Source organism: Caloenas nicobarica, chromosome 18 (genome assembly GCF_036013445.1).
Source record: "Caloenas nicobarica isolate bCalNic1 chromosome 18, bCalNic1.hap1, whole genome shotgun sequence".
Taxonomy (NCBI): Eukaryota; Metazoa; Chordata; class Aves; order Columbiformes; family Columbidae; genus Caloenas; species Caloenas nicobarica.
In genome coordinates this window covers 8,568,936-8,580,946 of record NC_088262.1, presented here as the reverse complement: position 1 = coordinate 8,580,946, position 12,011 = coordinate 8,568,936, and the positions used below count along the sequence as shown (strand labels likewise).

General features: G+C 37.6%; 1 protein-coding gene across 2 annotated transcripts in view; it reads right to left on the bottom strand.

Annotated features, from left to right (window-relative positions):
* Positions 1–12,011, bottom strand: part of TBCD (tubulin folding cofactor D) — a 114,261-nt gene that overhangs the window by 100,154 nt on the left and 2,096 nt on the right. For both annotated transcript variants that reach the window (XM_065647585.1, XM_065647586.1), the window contains 6 exons: positions 10,949–10,999; positions 10,653–10,750; positions 9,808–9,909; positions 8,084–8,230; positions 7,205–7,260; positions 3,872–4,004 (listed from right to left, as the gene is read on the bottom strand). In XM_065647585.1, coding sequence (XP_065503657.1) covers positions 3,872–4,004; positions 7,205–7,260; positions 8,084–8,230; positions 9,808–9,909; positions 10,653–10,750; positions 10,949–10,999 — 587 coding nt within the window. The remainder of the gene's footprint in view (positions 1–3,871; positions 4,005–7,204; positions 7,261–8,083; positions 8,231–9,807; positions 9,910–10,652; positions 10,751–10,948; positions 11,000–12,011) is intronic.

Below are 12,011 nucleotides of genomic sequence, written 5' to 3'. Positions count from 1 at the left end.
CTGGGGAAAGCTCTTGGCCATCCCTGCCCCCAGGCCAGGTGTGGGGAGGTAAACAAGGTGAGGGAGGACACGCTGTCACAATAATAAATGCACTTGAAAGTACAGATATTTAATGCATTACAGGTGCAGCTAATGGTAAAATACATTAGTTAAAGCTCTTGTTCTTACGATGTTCTCAACACAAATAGTACTCCTGTATAGGTCACATGTATTTGTCAGAGTATTGATCATCAACGTGGTAATTAAGGTGACAAACTTCAATACAGAGCCCAGCTAAATGGGTGGCAAAAGGAGTCCAGTTTTCATAAGATCTTAGTTATTTATCAATTGAAAGCCTGAAAAGTTTAGACTGTCACACAGACAGCTAACAGAATTGTTCCTTTCTGTCTTAACAAGACTGCCCAAAACCACAGATTTGAAATACTTGGAAGGAAAAAAAAAAGCAGCTTGAGACAGCACTATGTTCTAACAGGAAAAAAGTCTTATGATAACATAACTTCTGAACCTTGAACTAACCACAATGCTTGTCATGAGAAGAGAAAAAGCTCAGAAGTATCAGACAAGGCCACATTAGCGTACTCTGCGCCATTCCGAAAGGGGGGGCATACAGTATCACCAGAAAGAGATCAGTGCCCTTGGTATCTGCAGAGAGAAGAATTATTTTTCTTCTCCTCAGATCAACACAGCTTTTCACACACCTTTGTCACCAAACCACTAAGCAACAACATCTTTTTAAAAAAAAATAATGCCAAGAGACAATCCTAGCATCACTAATTCTTCGAGAATGCCAAAAATATAGAGACTTGGGAAACATTCTATTTGGAAATATTCTATTTTTGTGCCTCTGGGTCTGAAAGAATAGAGCTGGAGAGTTCTTTCTTCCCTGCAGCAAAATTTACATAAGCATGTAGCTATTGCTAAACAACTTTTGCATTAGAGACAGCTCAGGGAAATGCCCTGTTCTTAAGACTCTTGAGTTTCATCAGATCACTGTGTAGGGCGTTTTATTTTTTTTAATTATTACTCACACTTGTATACTGAATCACTTATAAAACAAATAAGGTTTAATAAGTTTCAATGCCCAAGGCTACCTCAACATGATGACATCTCTGTCACGCAAGAACTGGGAGTGCTACACCCTGCAGCAATAACTAAAAAGCTGTTTGATATAATGGCAGGTTTAAAAGCAAACCTCCAGACCAAGAGAATTTAAAATGCAGATTCTTGAAACAGGTTAAAGTTTCCTTCAAGTAAACAAATGTTATAAAAAAAAGTAGCAATTTCTTATTAGTCCAGCATTTATAATCCTTCAAATACACAAAGTATCCAAGCACAAATGTTAATTTAATTCAATATGGCAATGTTAGTTTCAACAAAAGAGAGCAGTTTTAAAAACCGAATCTGAAATACTTCAAGTGGAGATTTCTGCTAGTGCACACCTGTTGTGAAATGATACATTACTGACGACAGGTGTAAAGAAAAAAAAAGAAAAAAGCATCAGTGGAATTAAAATGTGTAATGCAGGCTGCGTGTTTCAACAAGAATCATGAAACAGTAGTACTTGTTCTGCACATAATGCTGAGTGAGATTAAACAGTAGCATACCTAATCACCAAGACTTAAGGCCACGAAGAGGCAGATCAAAGTGCAGCAATGTCGAACTACTCATTGCGTACCTAACTTGCAGTTTCAGTTCATTGAAATGCAAGAGTTTCATGTCTTTTTAAAACAGTCTGCCATGCCAAAATCACTACAAGCCATTTCCTAAATGCAGACCATGAGCAGCATAATGTCATAATCCAACTGAAATCCACTCTGTTAGGGGCAGCCCCAAACTGATCCAATGAAGGGAGAAAAAACTTCTTATCCTCACCCTGGTGGTTACATTCCCGAAACCTGTTCCATTCCCAAAACCTGCTCCATTCCCAAAACCTGCCCTGCTGTACTGACCGGAAACTGAAAAATGGTCTTTTTTCTCCTGCTTGTTCAGAGAGAAATGCCCAGGCAACTACAGTGTGACTGCTGAAGAAACAACTCACTGGAGGAATCCAAGGACAAAGAATTTTGAAGCTTTTCGACACAAGTTTTAGTTGTCCCTCATGACAATGTTTTCTGCTTTACATGCTTAGCAATTACTTGCTTCTGTACAGACTGTTAGAATCTTGTATGTTTAAGAGAAAAGGTTTACTTATTTTAACCACTGCTTTTATTTTCAGCTGATATTTTTGGTTTAACAACATGGTTTTGTTACAAGTGTGTTACTAAATTATTTAAGATTAAACTCTTGAAATAAATATTTCCTACTCCACTTGAGCATGTCTGCATACACACACACTTGCATACATACAATTCTGAGAATCTTTATTCCCTAACGATATAACTCATGCTTACACTGTAGTAACTGAAATTAAAAATTGAAGACTGAATGCAAGACAAGGCTTTAAAAAGTCAGTCTGCTCATACCTACCAACTGGAACATGAGTTAAGAGCTGTAGGACACAAATAAAACTGGCATAATAAATACTTTCTCCTATCCCACAGAGGAGGAAAAAAAAATCATAGAAATGCAAGAAGGAAAGCTTCTGCTTCCAGGTATATTGTATCACATTCTAGTTTCGATTCTCCTTGTTAAGTATTCACCTGTTTCGCTTAGTATGCACTAATGAACAGGTGGAGAGAGCCAAAGCCAAACTCAAAGGAATTATGACAAAACACTAATGTATTATACATCCTACAGGTCTCATCATGTACCTAGAATGGCAAACAGTCAGTCTCCCTTTCCAGATCTGACAATAAAATGATGAAACATCATTCTGTCTTTTGAAACATACTGCAATGCATACAAATAATGCTTCCTCCTGCTTAAGCAGCAAGTCCCAAGTTATTCTAAATATAGATCATTTCTTGTATCTTCTGATTTGGAAGAGCTGCTAGAGACAAAAAAAAAAAAACGAACAATACACACCATACACTTGTTCCAGAACTTTCCTTTGATGTTTAGTAACATACTGTATACAAGTCCTCATAAAAATTACTTTAAAAGAGCTGCAAATTTATGCAAATTACAGAAACTTGTATGAACACCAGCAAATCCTTAAACCTGTGCAAAGACTGTACAAGAGCATGTCATCTGACTTTGCCTGCACTACCTCAACTTTGGTCGCCAACAAAAACAAGAAGGAACAACTCCGCCCACAGAAGCTCCCCCATACCACCCAAATCTATTCAGACATCAAAACTGGAACAGATACCAGAACTGTTATTCAAGTATTTCAAACTGCACACCAGCACTTTTAAGGGTGTAAAACTACAGGAAAGCTTTTATAAAAAGATATTCTTAGAATGCACAAGAGGAGTGCTACCACTTAGGAGTGGTTCAAGTATTACAGATATTTTGCCATGCACATTTTAAAACCCAAACTAGGAATGCAGCTCTTTGAATCATAAACTATCGTTACCTCACTTTTGAGAATCACTTGCATTTTGGTTACCCAGTTCTGAGAAGTCTAGGAGGGACCACTGCTATATCAGAAGCCCAGCCTCTTCATTCTTACAGTTCCAAGCTGAATTATGAAATGACTACTATACTACTATTATACTACTAATACAAGCATCTTTGAGAGTTATTTATCAGTATCTATACCGGCGACATCACTTTTATTTGGTGACAACAAGAATACTTAAAGAAAATATACATACATGGGAAGTTTCATCTTCAAAACTGTTGTGGAGGAAATTCTACCTGTATATTACCTTATCCTTTTTTAACAAACAGAAACATCTCTGTGCATTTGCTATTAAAAGTCTACCATAGCAGTAGCATATGACCATAAATACAATAATCTGTCTTTTAAAGGAAAAAGAGTATTTACCAGGGCCTGGAGCATGCCATTCATAACAACAGTCCCCTCCATGGTCTGGAAGGAGGATTTAGATAACATTGCAAGTGTCCAGTCCAGGAAGTCTGCCATCCTTTTTTGCCTGACATCAAGGCGGACAATAAATCTGTCACAGAAAAAAAAAAAAAAAAACAAACACTGCAGTTACTAACTTTATGACTCTCAATGAATAGTAATTTTCCCTGCTATCCAAACTGGTTGCAGTTCCTAAAAGCAATTCTCCAATGGATAAGTTCCTAAATCACTGAAGGTGCGAACACTCCAAACGATCATATTTTTAGCCCTTCTGTTTCTAAGCAAGGCTCTGACCCAGAATTTCACTTTCACTTCAAATCAACCCATAAACTTGGATTCTAGAGTTTTCTCATCTTAATTGTAAAGCAATAAACTTTCCAAAGGTCCCAGGTAAAACTCATTTCCATTAGAATTACTGAAAAGCTGAAACAAATACAAGGATTCTCCACCATTCTCACCAATAGCTATTCTGCCAATCTGAAAACTGGCACAAACCAACAATTGGTCCACACTGCACTGTTTCCAGCCAGGCCCATAAATCAGTGCTACATTTGTTTTTTCCGATATTTGAAAAGATCAAACACCTGTTATTTAGCATACTAGATGGGTCAAGAGATGCATTTTCATCTATCTTACAGAGGGTCAAAGAGGTTCATCACAGTTAAACTGTTTTCCTAAACCTATAACCACTCATCAGTACCAGCCAAGCTACAGTTCAGGCGTCTGCTTCAGTTATCTAATTTAGTATTCTTCACACTTAAAAATTAGGGTCCTGTTCCAGCAGAGATTCAGACTAAATTAAGAAACTTTGTTCTCAATGCAATCACAGGAAACAAGATACACGGGAAAGCCCACAAAGTGCAATTCATAGCACTTGAAGAAGGATGCATGCGGAGACTGTATCTGGTTTCTTTATACACCTACAATTTAAACAGGGAACTGCACCAAGAGCTAACTTACAGGGAATATTAAACAGAGAGAATCCAGGAAACAGTGAGCAGACGTGATCACTTGAATTGTTTTCCAATTCAGCATCCATTGTGTTCAGCAATGAGGATTTGGTCGAGGGGTTAGGTTTGTTTTATAACAGAGCAGCAAGGTCAAAGCCTTCTTTTGCACAACAGCACAGGTAACAGAAGTAACCTCTAAAGTAGATTAACTGATTCCTAGATCCTTTCTCAGCCCAAAGGAGTTTAAATCTTAATTCTCAAAGGAGTGCCCTAACCTCCAGAGCAGAAGCAAGATAAGCATAAGCCTCATCTCCTACTCCTAAGTGCCGGGTCCTGCACTTGGGTCACAACAACCCCAGGCAACACTCCAGGCTTGGGGAAGAGCGCCTGGAAAGCTGCCTGGGGGAAAAGGACCTGAGGGTGTTGGTGACAGCAACTGAGTGTGAGCCAACGTGTGCCCAGGGGGCCAAGAGGCCACCAGCATTCTGGCCTGTGTTGGGAATAGTATGGCCAGCAGGATCAAGGCAGTGACCGTCCCCTGTACTGGACACTGGGGAGGCCCAACCTCAAATCCTGGGGTCAGTTTGGGCTTCCAAATACCGGATGTACCTTCAAGAGTCTATCCTCTGGGTTTTTTGGAAGTGAAGAACAAAAAGGGCACATTCAGGCACAGAGGAACACTGAAGAATAATTCACTCGTATGTCACACTTCCACCTCAAATCCTCTGCCTCTGTCAACTTGTGACAAGACAGATTACCAATGCAGATATATAAAAATCCTAGAAAAGCAACTTCCAATTATTACTTCCAAAATGACTGCAAAAACTAACTGGGATAAGGAGACAAACATACATCCTGTCATATGGAAATAAGTATGTAACAAACAAGATTATTTATTAAAGGTTATTCAAATGATTCATTCATTCACTTAAATTTTCCTTTGAAATATTTAGGCATAAATCTGAAAAGTCTAGGACTAGTCACCAGAGAACTGGGATTCTAGTCTCAACTCCTTCATGAATTTCCAGCATGACACTGTCAGTTCTAAAACAAAAAGTGTTCGTTTTGTCATCAGATTCACAACAGCAGCATTATACTCACTGAATACAAATTTTTAAAGCATTTTGAATCCCATGAATAAGCTGTATACTCACAGTTATTTCCCAAAAAGACAGTTAGGATTTGCTCTGCTAAAAGTTACATTTAGCAACTGTTTTGATACAATTAATCACTAAATTCTGTGCGGATTGTATTGTTCCGACTAGCTACTCGCATCCAGTAGCATCATCTCATCCTGTTCACCCTACAGAGCCTCTGCTCCTATAGCTACACTGACAAAACTATGTTGGCAGAGCCCTCTAGTGTAGACAGAGTATAGGCGAGTGTAAAGATTCTGGGGCTTTGCTTGCTTTAAAAGGAAAGTAAAAAGAAAAATCAAACGACAAACTGCGCTGCCTAAAGCCCTCTTCTGCTAGAATATATTGGAATATGTACTATGATATATACTGGAAAAGAGATAACATGCAGAGTAGCACGGTTTATGGTCTTTGTTATTTATTTTCATATGCATCACAAATGAAACCAATCTCCACTAATCCACTAGAAGAGGAAAGAAGAGATACAGAAGTTTGTTATTTCAAATTTATAAACCCTAGCATCAGTATTACTGACGTAATGCAAAAAAGAAATCAGAATAACTGCACCTCTGTCACAAATTTTTGGTGTCTGAACATCAACCATGTAAAACAATGAGATTTAGAAAGTTCCATTATCCTACACCCATTTCATTTGATGAATTACTTGACAACAATAAACCTAAGAAAACAGTACTGTTTTCTGCATAAGAGAATGAAGAAAGTTACAAGAGGGATATTACAAAAATAAATTACAGTGTTACCATTTCCTTTTTACTATTTCATTTTTTCCTTTCCTTTACTTAAGAACTACTAGGAAATATCAAGACAGCAACACTAGACACCAGTTCTCTATTTACACTGCAACACACCGCAAAATACACCAGCAACACAGGACAACTGTATCCTTCTGAAGCCTGTAGCACAAACCAGTCCCTAGAAAGTAATTTGAGCAGCATCCTGCTAACAGTGAAGACCCATATCACTTGTGATAGATCCTTGCTCCTCTAGTAAGCAGAAGGGAACACAGTATTTCCAGTAGTAAACACACTACTGAATCTGATTCAAGCAAGTGTAACATCCCACGTACAGCTGGCAACTTCCAGTCCTCCCAACGCTGTCAGTGATAGCATGTCAGACTGAAAAATGGCAGGAGAAATGGGAGTGAGCTTTTTTCCCTTCTGACACGAAGCACAAAAGACACTTACTTCGAAACCAGAACAGCAGCTGCATCTCGAGCCTTATCACTGACAACCAAGTAACACTAAAGGTAAAAGAAAACTAACTGTAAAAGAATTCATACATGTAGATTTAATAACAAGTACTTAACAACTTTGTACATAAATATACTACTTAATACTCATGAGTATAAACATTATTATTATTACATATAAGTAATTATTATTATTATTACAAAATGAGCTTAAGATTGTAAAAAAAATAATTTCTCATTCAACAGATGGTATCTCAGACAAAGTCCCCCTCCTAGTGTCTTTCAAAGGAAGCTGACCTTTACTGAAACCTTAATTTGCAGTCATATTTGTGCATGCCTACAAATGATAAGCCACTTTAGCGCTGCAAGTGTTAAAAGCATAAGCTGTTCAGGTGCTTGTGAGGAGGGGGTTGTTGTTTATTTTTCTCTTAAAGGGATAATGAGTTAGCCACTTCAGTTTATGCCTAGTCTCTGTTGGAAATTCTTCACGCAGTCATAGCTTCCAATGTTACTGATCCTGATCAAACGCTAATTTCCTATGCAAATCATCAAACTTGACTTTCAGAAGCAGCTAGCTAGTATTTTCAAAGGCTAAAAGCTGTTAACATAATCAAAGGTATGCACTTCTATCAGATAGTCATAAATAAGGTAGTTTCTTACTTCAGGGAAAACAAGGAACAGTCTCATCTGACAATAAGGCAGCAAAGAACATAGTCAAGGTTCAAAAACTATGGAGAAATCCTTTACAGATTAGATAGAGAAAATATGGGCTTAAATAGTATTCTGAAAAGACAATAACTTATTACATATTGAAAGATTAAGTGTAATAAAAATATCACAGGTTTGAAAGTATTACAAGGTGCATTATACTTGCTTTTGCTATGTTAAGTATGTGATCCATTGTTGGCATACGAGTCTGCCCTTCCTCAGAAATAAGATTTCCATCAAAACGGGCCAGATCAAAAGGAATCAAGCATATCATGGAGAGCCATAACAAAAGCATATAACGAGTCTCCCAAGTCTGGAAAAGAATGGTAAAACAAAAGATGCACTCAATTTTATGGAACATATTCCAACAAAGTGCCTGGAGCACAAACTGCCCACTAGCTTCAAGGAACTTTCAAAGATAATGAAGAGAAAATTCCAAACCTGAATGCCCTGAAACACCAAAGGAGACAGAAATACAAGAGATTCCAAGCAGGAAAACTGTAACAAAATTAATGGACTGCTCCTATGAATCTGAAATCTAGACAAGTTTATTTCCTTCCCAAAGGAAAACCGCATGTTGTCATTTTCCTGTTTTCTCCTTCCCTCAGCCCGTTTGTGCCGCTGGTCACCAATATGAGAGAAATATGTTCTTCCTCCTAATTTCTTATGTATTGTTTTCATGGGTTTACCGAAACAACTTTAGATGTGTGTTAAGAAAGAGATAGACAGGAAGGAAGTTGTTTTAATTTAAAGGAGCAATACAATTACTGTCTTCATATCCGTGATTTTTGTTACTTATAATAGACGATGATCTCTCTTAAAATTCAGCTATCTTAATAAGACTTTTTGAATTCTTATTTTTCCTTATTCAAAAATATAAGAATATGAACTATGGTATCTTGGAGTTGGACTTAATGATCCTTATGGGTCCCCCCTAACTTGAGATATTCTATGATTGTATTACCTCAATCCATGCTTTAAAATTGTTTGCTTACATATTTTTTCCAATCAGAATTCTTGCCCAAAACATTCCCAGCCAAATAAAACTTCAAATCAGGAACATAATGAAGTGGTGTCTCACTGTTTACCAAATTGCAAACAGATAGAAAAAAAATCTGAAATTTTGTCTTATTTTTCCACACCCAATAATATATTATCAAAAGGCAAAAATCAAAGTGATTCATGTTTCATGCCAGAACTGTGCAACTTTCTCCAGTCTTCACCTCCCTCCTTTCAAAAGGAAAGGGAAAACAAAACAACACAAAAAACAAACCTCACAGACAGATATTGCAGAATTGGGGAAGAATAAAACATTTTATGAAATTAAACAAGGAAAATTAACAATCTTCTTCATTTCCTCATCAAAATAGAAGTTCTGATACCAACTTTGACAAAGCCCAAAGGTTTAAAACCCAGTCTGGTTATATTAAGAAACAGGAATAAATACATAAAACCTTAAATACTCTGCTTCCTCTGATTTTACTTTTATGACTTCAAGCTAAATTAACATGACTGTTAATGATACACATGGCAGGAAGATTTTTTCAATTACTCCTTTCAGAAGTTCAGAATCTTTCACGACCTTTCTTATTACTGTTGTTTCAACTAATTTGTTCCCCAACAAATTTGTTCCTTGTACCCCAACAGCCATTGCTTCTAAATCCCTCGAACATATCCCGAGAAAGCAAAACACAAGACCTCTCCTTCAATAAGACACTTCTTTTCTGACAGGATGACTTCCATACCAAATCCAGATGTTCAGTTAGCACTGGACAGGGTGTACCACAGCTTTATATACTTTTTTCCAGACTTTTTTCTTATGTTGTTCATCAGCTTTTTTTTTCCTGTAGGAAACATACAAATTAAACAAAAAGTACAGCAAGTTCTCACCTCAGAGTCTTTTGGATTCTGGTCTACGAGCATATCCAGAACAGGCTGTAGATCAACTACTTCATGAGGAAACAGTGGGAGGAAACGTTTGTAACCTCTCACCTGTAACAGAAAGTTTCAAATTTTAGTAAGCCACCTGCCACCATCAAATACTGAGGGAAAAGACAAGACCCTTTGAGGAGTTTCTTGTACATTCTCGTGTAGTAAGAACTCTAAAGACATGAATTAAGGCCTTTAATACCTTGAAACTTTTGCGTTTTTACAAACTTATTAAGAATTAATGGAATTATCATTCTTTAACCTTAAAACAAGGGACTTCTGGAGATTGCCTAGTCTGACTCCCCTGCTAAAGCAGGGTGCCCCCAGCAGCCTGCCCAGGACCACGTCCAGGAGGGTATTCGGCATCTCCTGGGATGGAGACTCCACAGCCTCTCTGAGCAATCTATCCCAGTGCTCAATCTTCACTGTCAAAAACTGGTCTCTTACTCTCTGATGGAAATTCCACAATCCATCTCATTCTTCATCATACTTTACTCCTCTTTTTAACACTATGACTCTTGTTTTATCCCTCAGTATCTCAATGTCTGCAAATACTTTGCATTCAGACCTTGATTTTTACTGATCTGGATCATTAAATAACATAAACTATCACATAAACCATAAAAAGGGGATTGATCTTTCACAGTACAGTTTAAAACATTTCATTGCATTAAGCAATTACTTTTTTATTTATTTATACTACTATCTTTGAAAATGTGAAATTTTTAAAAGCTATTTAAACAACAAAGAAAATATTGGCAACTTGCACATTTCAATTACAGAATGTTAAATCTGGGGGTTTTTACCTTCGTAATGATATAAAGAAATTTAAAAGCCAGGTGAACTAGCAGGGGAGGAGATCCCTTGTCTCGTGCTATGTCCAACAATGAATTCATCATCCATTCTAATGAAATGAGAGGGAAAAAAAAGTGAGACTACATGCAGTTAGCTTACAGTTTCTCACACTTCTAATAATGAAGAGGGAGATAGTAATCATGTAAGTAACATCAACCACAGCAATCCTGTAATACAAATGTGGACCTTCTAGTTTAACAGATTTTCAGGCATATAAACAAAAAATATTTAAAGATGACATTCCTACCTAAGTGGCGATCCAGCAAGTGAGGTTGCTCCTGGTACTTGTCCATTATACCTGAAAAGGAAAAGATATCTGTGATAAGCTATTCAAATTAAGGGCCCTTACAGACATCAATTGCGAGATACAACCCTGATCCTAGACAGCTTTAGCTTAAGATTTCAGTACCCTTGAGCTAAATGCTGCCACCACCTGTAAGAGGGGTCAAAAAGTAAGAAAACTACACTGTAAAAACACAAGTCTGTCCACTTCTGTAGTGCAATCATTTAAACTACATCAAATCATCACCTCCCTTCCAGGAGTCTCTCAAATTACTGTGGACAAATCCCACAGGCAGATGAAACAAGCAATCGCTCCGTTTGTTCCTGTCCTTCACCACAGAGCTCTTTGCGTCCCTCCTTTCCTCAGCGTGACTTAACAGCACATCATTTTCTGATGGAACTCTAAAATGGAGAACATTAAACCACTATAGACTGTAGCTGCTCCAGGTGTACCAGCTTTACACGGCACTCCTACTCACATAGCAACCAGAATGCTGCTTTCCACCTTTCCACCTTGCTGTTCACATCTTCTTCACTAACATGGGGAATCCCGTTTACTTTTACGCACTGTTCTATTCTTATCTTTTTAATTAGAAATCTAAAATATCACCTTTACCTCTCCTTTTTCTGCATTTGTTTCTCTCAAATAATTTTGCTCTCTATCCCCTTTCTCCACTTGTCGCATCAACACTTAGATTTAAGACATAACTTCAGCAGTGCTGTAGTTGACCAGTGGATGACACTGCACAACCACTTTCAAGACACCAGCCAGTCCAACAATACCCTTGCACTAACTTGTACAGTTCCCCTGGGATACCATGGTGCTGTCTTCTATCAAGAGGGAAGCCTGAGCTCCTAATCATCAGTAACTTCCCATCATAATTAACGATATTTTAAGCTGCACAGAAATAACAGAACTAGTGAACACAAGAAATTCCACCAACACTTAAAGCAACAATTTAACAGCAAATTCCTCAGCTTGCCAGATTGTTTTCCCAGATCGCAATCCGGCAATCTAAAGTGAAAGC